The sequence below is a fragment of the Vulpes vulpes genome, chromosome 14, assembly GCF_048418805.1.
Source record: "Vulpes vulpes isolate BD-2025 chromosome 14, VulVul3, whole genome shotgun sequence".
NCBI classification, from domain to species: Eukaryota; Metazoa; Chordata; class Mammalia; order Carnivora; family Canidae; genus Vulpes; species Vulpes vulpes.
Genome location: NC_132793.1, coordinates 29,397,337 through 29,412,547, shown reverse-complemented (window position 1 = coordinate 29,412,547; position 15,211 = coordinate 29,397,337). Strand labels below are relative to the sequence as shown.

Genomic DNA, 15,211 nt, shown 5'->3' with positions numbered 1-15,211 from the left:
AAGGGAAGGACACGTAGATCTATTACGAAAACAAGAGAGAGGGGCACCTGGGTGGCTCAGTGGTTGAGACTGCCTTTGACTCAGGTTGTGATCCTGGGGTCCTGGGATGGAGTTTCGCATCAGGCTCCCCTCAGGGAGCCTGCTTCTCCCTCTGCCTATGTCTCTGCCTCTCATGAATAGATTAAAATCTAGAAAGCAAGAAGGAGAAGAGAGGATAGGAGGGGAGGGGAGAAGGGAGGGGAGGGGAGAAGAGAGGGGAGGGGAGAAGAGAGGGGGGAGAGGGGAAGAGGGGAGGGGAAAAAGAAAACAGAAGAGAACTTACAGTTCCCACTGTAAAATCTCAGTTTTGGAGATAGGCTCAGGAATCAAATCACTTTCCTAGGGTCCCTCCCTAAATGGACAGAGTCATCACTTCATCTCTCAGGCTTGTCCTGGTCGAGGTCTTCTGGAGGTGGCCTTGCATGACTCAGGCTGATGTTGGCAAGGCAAGCACAATGGTCTATTCTTTGCCCTACCCCCACCTCCTCTCCACTATCCACTCTTGCAAAATCTCACTTCCTAGACTCAGGCTATGGGGATAGCATTTCAAAAATACTGAAATGGTGTTCTGGGACAACAGATGTTTATTTGTTATATCCTTTTCCCATGAAAACAAAGGGTCATGTTATTCTAAAAGCTTACATGTAGACAGGTGAGTCACCTAAAGACTCAGACACACCTTGGTCAACTACAAAAATAATCACTGAAGTAAAAGCCATATTCCTCTATCTTCAATTCCTAAAGTCCATTTATTTGTCTCGTCCCTACACTTTCTGACAGAAGTATTTATCAGTTTTCAAAGGCAGAGTTGTAATGTTAAGGGCTTCACACTGGCTCTAAAAACAGCAAAAAAAAATCAGGTTGCCTGTAGAGCCGGACCACTAGGTTGAGCCCAATCTTGACTTGGGCCAAATTATCATTCAGAAACTATTTTCTACTGCCCACTTATCTTCCATAAGGCCTCTGGAGTTATCTTTCTAAAACAAAAATCTGACCATGTCATTTCCTTCCTTTCCATCACCAGGAGACACCCTGACCCTTGTGCTCACTGTACCAGCAGGTCCACTGTGCTGCAGCTAGCTCTGGCCACTCCCTACCTCAAATACCTCAACTATGCACAGTTCCTCAAATACCTCACTTGCTCCTTCACGTTTCCTTGCTTTCACCCTATCTGGCACATCCTCATTTTCATTAGTCACTATATTAATTAAAACTGCTCAGAGCTCACCCCCATGCCTCCTTCCCACTCTCCAGGCATGAGTCTTTTACACTCTCAAGCAGCACTTACTGTGGAATATAGCCAAATAATATGTAGCTGAGTAGACCTTGATGCTTGCTGTTCACACATTTCTTCCATGAGACAGAGAATATTTTTTATTTCTTTCTGGAATCCTTAGCATCTAACAGGTACTGAATGAACCTATGATTAAAGATACTTAGGGAAAGCTATGGAGTTCACAATAATAATGTCACTTGCTATGATGATAAAAAAAATATTTCTTTAAACAAGAATGTGAACTCCTTTATAGATTCCAACTTTGAGTAAAGTATTAAATGAGAAAGCTGGGGGGAGCAGGTGATCTGATTTGAGAGCTGAGAAACTTGAATGAGTTTCTGGGCTTCCATAGAATGTTTATCGTGTCTGGTTCTAGAACTCTGTAGTTCAAAGACTCCTTCACAAATGTTTAGAGGATACTATTTCCAGATTTTAAAAAAAACCAGTTATATAAACTATTATAGCTGAAATAATTTATTTTTTTAAATTGTACTTATTTATTCATGAGAGGCACAGAGAGAGAGAGAGAGAGGCAGAGACCCAGGCAGAGGGAGAAGCAGGCTTCATGCAGGGAGTCCGACGTGGGACTTGATCTTGGGTCTCCAGGACCACCACATCCTGGGCTGAAGGTGGCGCTAAACCACTAAACCACCCGGGATGCCCCAATCTGAAATAATTTAAAGTATGGTTACAATAGCTTTACCTTGTATTCCTGCTTAACAATTATTGGTGATAAGGTCTTTATGTGAAAATCCTATTATTAAAAAAAGCTGTTGAAATAAAAGACGGGATGAGATGGGTTGATGCAGGACTTTGTTTAAAAGGTAGAGGGCAGAAGAACAGCTGAATGTCTGCAGTCATAGTGGTACTGCTGCCAAGATGACCCTGCCTTGGGAGTTGCCTCAAATCCTAGCCTCCAAGAGGCCTTGACATGAGTCTTGACTGACCAGCTAAGATTCTTGACTTCCTTAGTCTCCCATCAATAGTAACAGAATGGTGGGATGGTAGGAGTAGCAATATGATACCCAGCACTTGCTGAGTGACTGCTATGTGCTGACCCAGCACTAGGCCAAGCACTTCATTTGTGTTACTTCTTTCTCCAAAACAACCCTATGAAGGAAATTGTGTTCCTATCCTCTTTTGCAAATGGTGAAAAGACACACAGAGAAGTCAGACACGTACCTCTCCCTGCTGCTAAGTTTAAGCGCCAACTCACAAACCCAGATGGTCTAGCCCCAGAGCACAGGCTTTTAACCATTGCATAGAGGGCTTCTCCAAATATTCCACTAGGCTGCTCACTCTCCAGCCTTAATATATATAATCTCAAGATCATTCAGTAGCATTTTCTTTTTTTAAAGATTTTTTTTATTTATTCATTGATTCAAGACACACACACACACACACACAGAGAGAGAGAGAGAGAGAGAGAGAGAGAGAGAGAGGCAGAGACACAGGCAGAGGGAGAAGCAGACTCCATGCAGGGAATCCGATGCAAGACTCAATCCTGGGACTCCAGGATCACACCCTGGGCCCAAGGCAGACACTAAACAGCTGAGCCACCCAGGGGTCCCCTCAGTAGCGTTTTCTTACACAGGAAAACCTCTAAATAGTTGAATGAGAGTATGCATCACTATGTTGCTCAAACTTCATGAGAACGGAAACAGAGGTTCCTCTTCAAGACCAAAGACCCATTCCTATAGCTGCTGGGAGGGTTAGTGGCTAACAGTTCTCAGCAAGTGCTTTCCCAGGAGCTGTCCTTGGCCTGAGAGAGTAGCCTGGTAAAGGGAAAAGCCTCTGCAATGCTCATTCTACCTCTAGACCTTCCTGCAGGATTGACTGAGGCCTTCGCTGCCTTTGCTCTGATCATGTGACATTTCATGTCCCCTGTCTCCTCAATACTAATGCCTTCAGTGTTTTGAAGGTGCTGTGTAGAGAGAAAGTACTCTCCAGTAAACTTGCTATCTCAGAGTCTGTTCTCTCTAGATCAAAACTAATAAAATCAAGATGTAAAATTAGTAAAAACTAAAGAACAACTAGAAATTATATTCATGACCACTGACTTCATGGGGAAGAGGTACTCAGAAGATAATGCTAGAACTGGATTTAATGCTTTAGTATATGTAACACAAATCATCCGAATTAACAGCAGGAAAAAAGCTTTAAAAGAAAATCTGGTTATATAAGGAAAAGTATTATTGTGATTCCACTTAAATTAGGTAGCTAGAATAGACAAATTTATAGAAACAGAAAGAGTTACCAGGGGCTGGGAGAAAGGGTCGAGTTACTGCTTAATGTTTAGAGTTTTACTTGGGGATTATAAAAAAGAGTTCTAGAGGTGGATGGTGGTGACAGCTCAACAATGTCTTAATTTCACTGAACCATACAATTAAGTTGGGAAAATTTATATGATGTATATTTTATTACAATTAGGAAAAAAGTTAGTTCTACTCAATAATTAATGTGGAATGCTTTTTAAAAAGAATACACATGAGAAAATAACCAGTTACTTAGACTTCAAAAGAAAGGAAGCAAAGTTGCCTGTCTACCTTCCTTTTCATTCCTTTCTGTTTTGACAATTAAAACACCAGCCGTTGCTGTTCAAAAGCATCCCAGAGACCAAGGCAGAAAAACTTAACAATTTAATTCATCTGCTTAAGACATACTTTGCTTAGCAAACCCATTATGATGCAAATATTTCAAAATAATTGGCCTCATTTCTCAGAAAGCATTTGGTTTTAAAATTAGAATGTGATATCAAAATTTACAGAAATACTTCTAAAGATCTGCTCTGGTAAAAATGTCATTACATTTGGGGTTTTCAACATTGCAAAGAATATGTAAGCCTCTTCATTTTCCTGTTTAGTCAAAACCAATTATACAAAATTATTTTTTAACTTAAAAAGGATATGTGCCAATACATATTAATGCCACAATTAGCAATATTCTAGATAATTAAGATAGTTTCCTTTCTTTTTAACCACAATATTGAAACTATTAAAATCCATGTTAGGGGATCCCTGGGTGGCGCAGCGGTTTGGCGCCTGCCTTTGGCCCAGGGCGCGATCCTGGAGACCCGGGATCGAATCCCACGTCAGGCTCCCGGTACATGGAGCCTGCTTCTCCCTCTGCCTGTGTCTCTGCCTCTCTCTCTCTCTCTGTGTGACTATCATAAATAAATAAAAATTAAAAAAAAATAAATAAATAAAATCCATGTTAGTTAGCTATGTAAAACGGATAATATTGGGGCAAGAAAAGGCTGAATATTAAGAAAATACACCCTATGTAGAGGAATAAATCAAAGTTTGTATGTTTAATTTTAAAGCCTATACCATTTTGACTTTAAGACTGGGGAAAAGAGAAGTTTTAGGGAGCAAATATAAGTTATCTACTGCATTATTAATCTATTTAAGTCTGCACTTGGTACTGAGAATCTAGTAACCAAATGTGAATAGCAAATATACTACTTGATAGAATCTAGTTCCTGAGTTAAAGAAACTAAGAGCTAGAAAATCAAAAGAAATCTGTGCATAAAATAATACCTCATTAATCCTGACCAAATACAGTGGCAGATGGACAACACATAAAGGATTATAGAACCTACTTTTCTGATTCAAATGCTCCCTTACTTAGTGGAAATTCATCAGCCTTCAAATGTTCTATTAATTATGCAGGAAAAACTGTGCATGGTTAAATAATAGAATAAGAAAAAAAAGCCTCAGAAAGCTCATTTAATAAAATAGGAAATCATAAGAGAAAAATTGGTTCACAGATAAATATTTTCCAAACTCAAATGCAATGATCATTTCTTAAGACTTTTGGATGATCTCCCTTTCTCTTACACTCTCTGATGATAGTCCTACTACTGTCCAAAGCAAAGTGTGCCACTACACATAAGTACCTACACTCATTCTGTTCTCTGGTGACCAGGGATTTGGCAGCCCTGCTTAGACCTACTTAGATCACTGACAGCATCTCCAGCCATAGAGAATGTCACACTAGAGAGGTGAAAACTCATAAAATCCATATAAAATGACAAAAGGTCAACACTTTATAGACTAGGAAAAACAACACAAAAAGCTAGGATGTTTATAGGCAATTATTGACTAGACATTAGAAATTAACTGTGGTGTAGAAATTATGGCGTAGTATCACCAAGGATGATATTAGCAAGGTGACATGATAAAGATACAGCTTTTATTACTTGTTAAAAGACATCATAACTGTTAGATTCCATAATCTATATTTAAAAACACAATGAACACTTATTTCTATTATTCTTCACTACAAGGTTAATATGGACACAATATAAGGGAAAGTAAACACAACCATATAGATGCACAAGGTTACCACAGACTGTGAGCAAACATGATGAATATTGTACACTATTAAAGGGGACAACAGACATAGGTGAGTGGCTCACCTCTTCTGTCCTTCGAGTCAGAATTACCTGTGTAATAAGTGAAAAATAGAAACATTCACTCAAATTAAAGAAATACATTACAATTTAACCTAAATTAAGACAAAATAAGCCCTAGGGACACAGATATTTTCTTGTTTATATATGTTGGAGCTAGAATGAGGTACCCTCCAATAAATGGGTAATGAGATTGCTGAAACTCACTAAACATTAATCAGTGGTTTGTCCTTCTGAGTACAAAAACAACACAGCATCAATCTTCCTAAAAAGTACAAGAACATAAAAAGAAATACAAACACAATAGTATTAGAGGTCATTATGTCTTTTAGGCCATTAAAATGCAACAGGACAAAATTAAGTTAAGGATATTAAAGACAAATGGTAGTAAAATCTAATTAGTGTAAAAAAAAAAAAAAAGTCTAACCAATGTAGACCAAATTCTATACACTAACAGAGAAAACTTTTTCAAAGGCTTGTGGAATATCCACAAGCCCTTATAAATTATTGCCATTGTAGAAATAACAGACAATATTATTTTATCATGATGCAATAAAACTAGAAATTAACAAAGAAAACAGCTGAAAATTAAAAGCAAAGCCAAATTACAAAATACCTCAGAAATAATAAAATCATTCTTTGGCATAATCTACCAACTCTCCCCTAGTAATTGTCTCCTCTTCTTGCTTTTGGTACAGAAACCATGTTTTGTTTTTGTTTTTTGTTTTCTTTTAGCCGAGCACAAAGCTGTCCAGCTACAGACTGCATTTCTAAGACTCCTTTGTGCCAAATGCAGTTATATGAAGAATTCCAGGCAATGACATGTAAGCAAAAGTGATGAGGGTAACTTCTGGATCACAATCTTTAGAAAAGAAATCATCCCCATTTCCTCTGTTCCCCTTTCTCAGGGGCTGGAACCAGAACCCAATGATGAGAGCCATCCATCTCTGATCAAGCAGATGAGGGCAATCTTGCCAAAATGGCAGAGCCAAGAAGAAAAAAAAGAACTTGGTGCACCTGGTTGGCTCAGTTGGATAAGTGGCTGACTCGATTTCGGCTCAAGTCATGAATATCAAGGTTGTGAGATTGAGCCCCTTTATCGAGCTCTGCAGTGGAGCCTCCTTAAAATTCTTTTGGGGTGCCTGGGGGCTCAGTCAGTTGAGCATCTGACTCTTGGTTTCAGCTCAGGTCATGATCTCGGGGTCCTGGGATCAAGCCCCAAGTTGGCCTGTGCACTCAGTGTGGAGTCAGCTTATCCCTCTCTTCCTCCCTGCTCCCAAATGAGTAAATAAATAAAATCTTTAAAACAACAACAACACTTCTCTCTTTTCTTCTGCCCCTTTCCCCCTTAAAAAAAAAAAAAAAAGAAAAAAGGAACTCAGTCCTTGATTAGGCAAAGCCCTCTGGTCTACCTCTGGAATATGAAAGGGGAGAAAAGGCTTTTGTCTACTTAAGCCACCGAATTTTGGTCTGTCTGTATCAGAGTACTTTAGACTGCACCATAACTAATTCAATTACCTACAAGAACACTGATGGAATGTGGCTAAAGCTGTGCTTATAAAAATTCATAGCATTAAATATATAACTGGGAAGAAGGAAAATAAAAACAAGTTAAGCATTCAATTTAGGAAGAAAGAAAAAGCACAAAATAAATCTAAGAAAAGCAGAAAGAGTAAGAATAAGAAAGAAATTAATGAAATAAAAACTGAAAAATGACAGGACCAATAAATATACAATAGGAGGCTCTTTGGAAGAAAAAAGCAACAAACTATGAAACATATACATGGTTACTCAACTCAAGCATGAAAATAGACAAATACATAACAAATATTAACAGCTATGTAGGAAATGAATCTTAAGAGATGACTTTTCCTCAGACCTATTCAAGTAATTTTGAACACATGAACGAGATGCATAGTTAGCTAGGTAAAGTTCAATTCTTTCTGTGAAGCGAAACAAAACACTGACAACTAAGACTTACCAAAAATAGCACACAAAAAAATAAAAAAAAAAAGCACACATATGAAGGAAATAGACAAATTTAATTTAGAAATAACTTATGAATGTCATTAGAAAAATCCCAAATACAGTAGTATCAAACAAATTGCTACAGTTCATTCAAGGAAAATCCAAGTAGGGTTGTTTTTGCAGAAAAGTAAACAGTTCAAAGCTCAGTGATTCACCACAGTATATTATACAAAGACAAAAAAATCATAAAGATCTTGTTCATTGATGCTAAACAGGCAACTGGTAAAATTTAATATCCATTCTTGACACATATGTTCTTGAAAGCAGGAATAAATTAATAAAACCTAAACATGATAAATATGTTTACCTCAACACAAGAGTCAGCATCATATTTAATGGAAAACCACTTAGCATCCTCCTGAGAGTCCGGTACAAGACAAAGCTGTCTGCTTTAACCATTGCTTGCTTCCTAACTTTATTCTGAAGGTATTCACCAATCATTTAAAGAGAAAAAGACTGATTTGAAGACTTATGATAATTGAAGTAAATTATGTCAAACACTGAGGAAATTTATTAAGATGACCAGCATAAAATAAACTTACAAAAGTCAATAGCTTTATGTAGTATACCCAAAACTAAAAAAGTGATCTATGTTAATTATATCTTTTTAAAAAAAAAAAAAAAAAGGATGCCTGGGTGGCTCAGAGGTTGGGCATCTGCCTTCGGCTCAGGGTGTGATCCTGGGGTGCCAGGATCGAGTCCACATCGGGCTCCCTGCATGGAGCCTGCTTCTCCCTCTGCCTCTATGTCTCTCATGAATAAATAAAATATTTAAAACAAAACAAAACAAAACGGTCAATAGCCTTCATAGCCTCAAGAGGAGCCAGTTAGAAGACATAGTGGAAGAAAATAATCCATTTATACTAATAAACAAAACACCAAAAAAGCAACAACAACAACAACCCTCTGAAATATCTAGAAATAAGCTGAATAAAACATATGCAACATCAGTGGCAAAAACTTTAACAGTTGCAAGAAATGCAAAGACTTCAGCAAATGGAATACACTGCATTCTTGGATAGACTTAAAGATGTCAATTGTCCCTGTTAATCTATAAACGTGACATAACTTTTCTCCTGCTATATAAGTTGATTCTACTGTTCATAAAGAAAAATAATCAAGAATCGGTAACAAAATTCTGAAAAATAAGATTAACAAGGGATGATTAACTTTATCAAATACTATTTTAGAGTTAAAATTATAGTAGTGGGGTTCTGTTCATGGACAGAGAAAATGATTAACAGAAAATACAAATGTTAAGAAACAGAACTCAAATATATACATGGGAACCTAAATAGATACAGAATTCAATATATGATAAGGTAGCATTTCAAATTAGTGAGGAAAAAATAGATTATTCATTAAAAGGTATTGGGACAAGTCATTAACCATTTGGAAAAAAAACAGATGTATAGTTCACACTTCACATTAGAATAAATTCCAGATGGATCAAAGATTTAACCATACACTTACATGCACACACACATATATATACAGAAAAAGGAAATCATGTCTAGAAGAAATCATAAGGAAGTTATTTTGTGGGCAGCCTGAGTGGCTCAGCAGTTTAGTGCCGCCTTCAGCCCAGGGTCTGATCCTGGAAACTTGAGGTCGAGTCCTGCGTCGGGCTCCCTGCATGGAGCCTGCTTCTCCCTCTGCCTGTGTCTCTGCCTCTCTCTCTCCCTGTGTCTCTCATGAATAAATAAATAAATTATATATATATATATATATATATATATATATATATATATATAAGAAAGTTATTTCGTAATGATGAAGTAAGAAAAGCCTTCTTAGGGGAGCCTGGGTGGCACCAGTGGTTATTCGCTGGACTCTTGGTTTCAGCTCAGGTCATGATCTCAGGGTCCTGGGATCAAGCCCCACGTTAGGCTTGATCTGCTCAGTGCCAAGTCTGCTTGAGATTCTCTCTGCTTCTCCCTCCATCCCTCCCACTCGTGCTCTCGCTCTCTCTCAAATAAATAAATAAATCTTTAAAAATAAAAAAGCATTGCTATCTATGATCCAATACATAGAAAATGTTTAGTTAAAACAAACTGACAATTTTTTTTTAATTAAAATAAGTTTAAATTACTTATGATAGTTTCTGCAATGCAGAAAAGCTAGATGAGCAACTGGGGGAAATATCTGCAACTCTTAATAGGTAGGCAAAAAGGTTCATTTCCCTAACATTAAAGAGCTTCTATAAATAAGAAAAACCTGACATTCTAAGAAGAAAAACAGATAAAGGATACCAGGAGAGGTCTTAAGAAATACAAGTGATCTTTCCAAATATGGAAAGATGCTCAACCTTACTCAGTGATACGCAATTAAGGCTACACTGAGATGCTAATTTTCACCTGTCAGACTGGCATAGATCCAGAAGTGTGATAATTTACTGCACTGAAGACAGCATAGGAAAACAGGCATTCTGACACACTGTTTATAGGAATAAATTTCCCAACAGAGAAAAATCTGGCAATATTTACCAGTTTATAAATGCACACTTAAAAATAATTTATCCAGGGCGCCTGGGTGGCTCACCAGTTAAGCGTCTGCCTTTTTGGCTCAGGGCGTGAACCTAGAGTCCTGGGATCAAGTCCCACATTGGGCTCCCTGCATGGAGCCTGCTTTTCCCTCTGCCTATGTCTCTGCCTCTCACTCTGTGTGTCTCTCATGATTAAGTAAATAAAATATTAAAAAAATAATTTATCCTATCAATATTCCCACATATGCTTGAAATGACAAATTATATTGTTTGTAATAGTACTCTGAAAACAGCTTTAACATATACTGATAAGGAAGACTGGATAAATACATTAAGGCATGTCTACACTATGAAGCAGCTCTTTACTATAGTACAGAACAAGTATGACAGGCTAACGGAAAAAAGTGATGTGTAGAAATATACACAATATATATGTCTATCATTTGTATGAGAAGTAAAAGAAAAAATATATAAAATATATGCTTATTTTAAAAAGAACAGAGACTCAAAGCAAAGGTCAATAGGAGAGAAAAATTTTAAAAATTAAAGAATTAATCTAGGATATGTCCAATATCCAAATAGTAAGAGTCTTAGAAGAAGAAAACAGAGAAAATGAACAATGGAAAAAATTTCCAAATATAATACAAATTTCCCCAACTGAAGAACCAAAAATTTTCAGATTTGAAGAACCAAGGCTCCGAAGGTCCTATCAAGTATCCAGCATAATGAGTGAAAAAGACCCACATCAAGAACATTTCCATGAAATTTCAGAACATGAATGATAAAGAAAAGATCTTTCAAAAACACACCAAAGTGTGATTAAGAATCTGGATAGCATTAGAATCCTCCAAGCCTGGGAATTAGAAGTCAGGGCAATGCTTTCAACATTCTAGAGAAAAAAAATACATCCTCAAATTCTATACATAGCTCTACATTTTTAGACATTAAGGCCTCATGCAATGTATCTCCCATGGACCTCTATATCTCAGGAAGCTACTGGAGGATATAGTCTATCAAATAATGGGGTAATCCAAGAAAGAGGTCAATATAGAAGCCAGGAAGCCAGAAGTGCTTCTCTATTATATTTCCCAAATAATAAAGAAGGAAAATCCCAGATCAACGCCTGGGCAGCAGCCCTGATGATCAAGCCTAGACTTGAGTAAGACAATAGATGAGTCAGGAGGAAGACCTCTAGGAAATAAATCTGTAGATTACCTTACAGATCTGACTTTACTGAAAACTGTATTGAGAGGCTATGAAAAGTATGGGAAGAATTGGTTAGCAATAGGCAAAAAGAAAACTAAAACAGAAATATAAGGCAATTGGGGCACCTGGGTGGCTCAGATCAGGTCATGATCTCATGGGTTGTGAGACTGACCCCTGTGATGGGCTCCACGCTCAATGGGGAGTCTGCTTGAGATTCCCTCCTCCTGCCCCTTCCCTCACTTGTATGCATGTGCTTGTGCTTGCTCTCTAATAAAGAAATAAATCTTTAAAAAAGGAACTGTAAGGCAATTATAAAATCCAGAAAAAAAATTGTCCAAAGAAAAGAAAAATCACATTATACTTACAGCTCAGCAGGGAATAACATTATAGTTACAATAATAAAAAAATCAAATACTGATTCAATAAAAAATTAAGATGTAACAATTAATGGGAGGATTGGTCAGATGGTAGTGATGAAGATGTGAGGGGTTCAGACTGTGACAACCTGATGTAACATAAAGGTTTCCTTGTTTTACTGATCTTGAAAAAAAAAAAAAAGTCACCAGTGAAATGTAGTCTCAGTCTCCCCTGAGACATGAAATGTATTAAGAGTACAATAACCAGCTTCTTAGTTATGGAATAATTTGGACCTAAGGCAGAGTATGTAAAACTCAGTTCCCTAACAGCAGAGTGCAAAGACCACAAAAGTGAGAAATAGGCCTTGACAACCCTGAGATCTAAGACAAATCATTTAACCTCTTGGTCTTATATTAAGCATATATTAAAAGGAAATAATTATCCACGTTCACGTCACAGAACTGTTAAATGAAGACAGTAGAGAACAGAAGTAAAGAATACAGGCTGCAAAGTCAAGCAGGCCTGGGTTACCCTCTCACCTATCCCACTGACTACTTCAGCTTGTTCAAGTCATTTTGTCTTCCTTCCTGAAGTAATGGCCATAACTCACAGCAAGAAATATATTCTATACCATTACTCTGTGTTTCCATATAACTGAAACAAAAGTTTGACAATACATATAACACAAAAAGAATAGAAATGAACAGGACCATCCACTTAAAATATGATACCCCACTAAACTGATTTCATGAATTGGTCATGACCTGTACTTTGTTTTTTTTTTTTTTTTTTATGACCTGTACTTTGAAAAAACATTCCCCTAAATTACAGTTTCATCACTGTAAAATTCCTCCACCCGCAAAACATAAAATAGAACCTATTCATAGGATACTTCATAGTATTACTCTAAATAAAACTCTCCGTACAATGTCTACCACTTAAAAACAGTGCTTGCCATGTGCATGTATACACTGTAAATGCCATACCTATATCAACTCACTTAATTTTGATAATTCCTCTATGACATAAGTATTATTACTATCACTTGTTCTTATTTTACAGATGAAGAAACTGCAGTACAGAGCTTAAATAATTTGCCTGTGGTCACACAGCCAGTGTATGGCAGAGATGGGATTCAAACTCAGGTGGTGCGGCTCAGCAGACTGTGCCCTTAACTGCAAATGCTGTACACCATTTATAGAGGAAAACATGGGATCAAAGCAGGCAGGTGCAGGGTCTGGGTTGTACAGTCTAGCTAAAAGAGGTCATCTGTAGTAAGCAAATGATATTCAATTCAGCAAATACTTTCTGAATGCTCCCCATGAGCACAATGTGATTCCAAGCTAGAGGCCCTCACCATTTAATGGAGAAGAAATATGAGCCATGGGGATGAGACCACAGAAGAGGGAAAGTGATTCTTGCTAGAAAAGGAATGACAGTCACAGCTGTCAGGGAACAAAGTCATACTTCTTACAGAATCCCTCTGAGGGACCCCTTCTCTTTTACAGACCAGGACCTGAGTCTCCAAGGGGTCAGAAACTTATTCTGCCCTACTTAGTCTCTGACACAGGGCTGATTCTATCTTTGCTGCCTCTTCCCATTCAACCACTGATGGACTGAAGGAAAGAAAGTGGGCAGGGCTGAGGCCCTGAACAAACTGACATCTCAACTTAACTATTTCCCTGAGCTCCTCTAACTCCACCCCTGGCCACAGGCTTCCCACACCCTGTTACAGATACCCAGACCCACTCTCCTTCCCATGGTCTCCATGGGTCCCTTCTTTTCAAGGCTAATCCTATTACTCAGCTTCTGCAGTCTTTTATCTTCAGTCTCTTGCATTATCAATTAGCTCCCAGTTCTCTTGCATTTTCAAACTTCTTCCTCTGCCTTTAACACTTAAGCCTCCTCAATCTAACCAGAATGACAGGCAAAGCAGGATATCCTCTAGAATATTTCTTATTTCCTCTTAACTCTGTGGTAACCAGGTATTCCTGAGAATTCTCTATATCTAAGTTTCATTAGTTTACAATTTTAATAATTTCAAGAAATTTTACGGCTAGAAAACACGCAAAAAAAGTAGTAAAACAGTGAATAACCTCAAAGAGAAAAAGAAACAGCAAATAGAAACCATCTCTAGTACCTGAAGGAGGGAAAGTTTCTGGAGTGGTTGCCACAGTGCTAGAATTCCCCTCCCAAGATTCTGTGCCGGCTTCTGTGAACTGGTTATCTGGAAGCCATGTTCCATTTGGTGAAAGTGTAGTGACTACAGAATTGGTACTTGCTGTTCTTGTGGTCCCATTGTCAGAGTCTGAAGAGTTGACAGTGGTTACATAGGTGGTTCCTAGAGTTAGATTTGAGCTGAATGTTGGTACCACAGAGAGAGAAGTTACTGAAGAAGTAGGATTTGAAGCTTTGGTCTCTTCTTTGACTGATTCTGCTGTCAATGTTTTCATAGATTTTGTAACGCCTACTGAAGGTGAAACTATAAACAAGGGGGGGAAAAAACACCACATAAAGAACGTAATAGTTCAAAAGTTGTGAGGCACAAAACAGCAAGCCTTAATAGACTCTCAAACAGGGGTGCCCAGGTGGCTCAGTTAATTAAATGGCCAACTCTCGATTTCAGCTCAGGTCATGATCTCAGGGTCCTGGGATCAAGCCCCACGTCGGGCTCTACCTTTAGTAGGGAGTCTGCTTGAGACTCTCTCTCCCTCTCCCTTTGCCTGCTTGCATTTTCTCTCTCAAATAAATTTTAAAAATAAACTCTCAAACACCTGGAGACCAACGAAAAACCAGACACACACACACACACACACACACACACACACACACACACACTTTTATCTAACACAGGACTCTTTCTACCACCTTCAAAGGACTACTGTTTAAGGGACAAAGAAAACTGGACTCATTACTTATTTGCTCAAAATCAATATATAGGCATCTTATGTAGCAACAATTTTTAACTTTTCAAGGATGAGCATATAATCAATTAATTTAAAGTAGTGTATTGTCAATAGGACTCAGAGAGTTCCAAAGATAATTATTTTATACCATCACTTTTAAGTAAAACTTTAATATTTTTTCGTTCTCTAAAATCACTTAGGTCTCCAATTTAGGTCATTAAAGGTGAATGCAAAATTCTATTCAGAACACCAGCCTTATCAAATGACAAATTACCTGTGGTTGTATTGTTGGCACCTACACGTGTCAGACTACTGCCAAGCAGAACAAGAATGAACCAGGAATCCATGCTGACCTAGAAAAGAGACAGCCATGTTAGACAAGGTCCTATATTATTGTAACTACGTCCAAAATACCAAAAGGAGTATTTTGGATAAGATCTTCCCAGCAATTAAAAGTACACACAAGACCAATGATCTTTTGGGAGTTTGATTAGCACATT

At 37.8% G+C, this 15,211-nt stretch overlaps 1 protein-coding gene across 2 annotated transcripts in view; it reads right to left on the bottom strand.

The window, feature by feature from the left end:
- Window positions 1–15,211, bottom strand: part of PTPRA (protein tyrosine phosphatase receptor type A) — a 168,713-nt gene that overhangs the window by 57,019 nt on the left and 96,483 nt on the right. The window contains exons 2-4 of one of the 2 annotated variants that reach the window (XM_026012389.2): window positions 14,986–15,064; window positions 13,946–14,287; window positions 5,736–5,762 (exon numbers count right to left, since the gene is read on the bottom strand). In XM_026012389.2, coding sequence (XP_025868174.1) covers window positions 5,736–5,762; window positions 13,946–14,287; window positions 14,986–15,058 — 442 coding nt within the window. In that variant the 5' untranslated portion in view covers window positions 15,059–15,064. The remainder of the gene's footprint in view (window positions 1–5,735; window positions 5,763–13,945; window positions 14,288–14,985; window positions 15,065–15,211) is intronic. The other variant, XM_026012390.2, reaches the window with a different exon arrangement.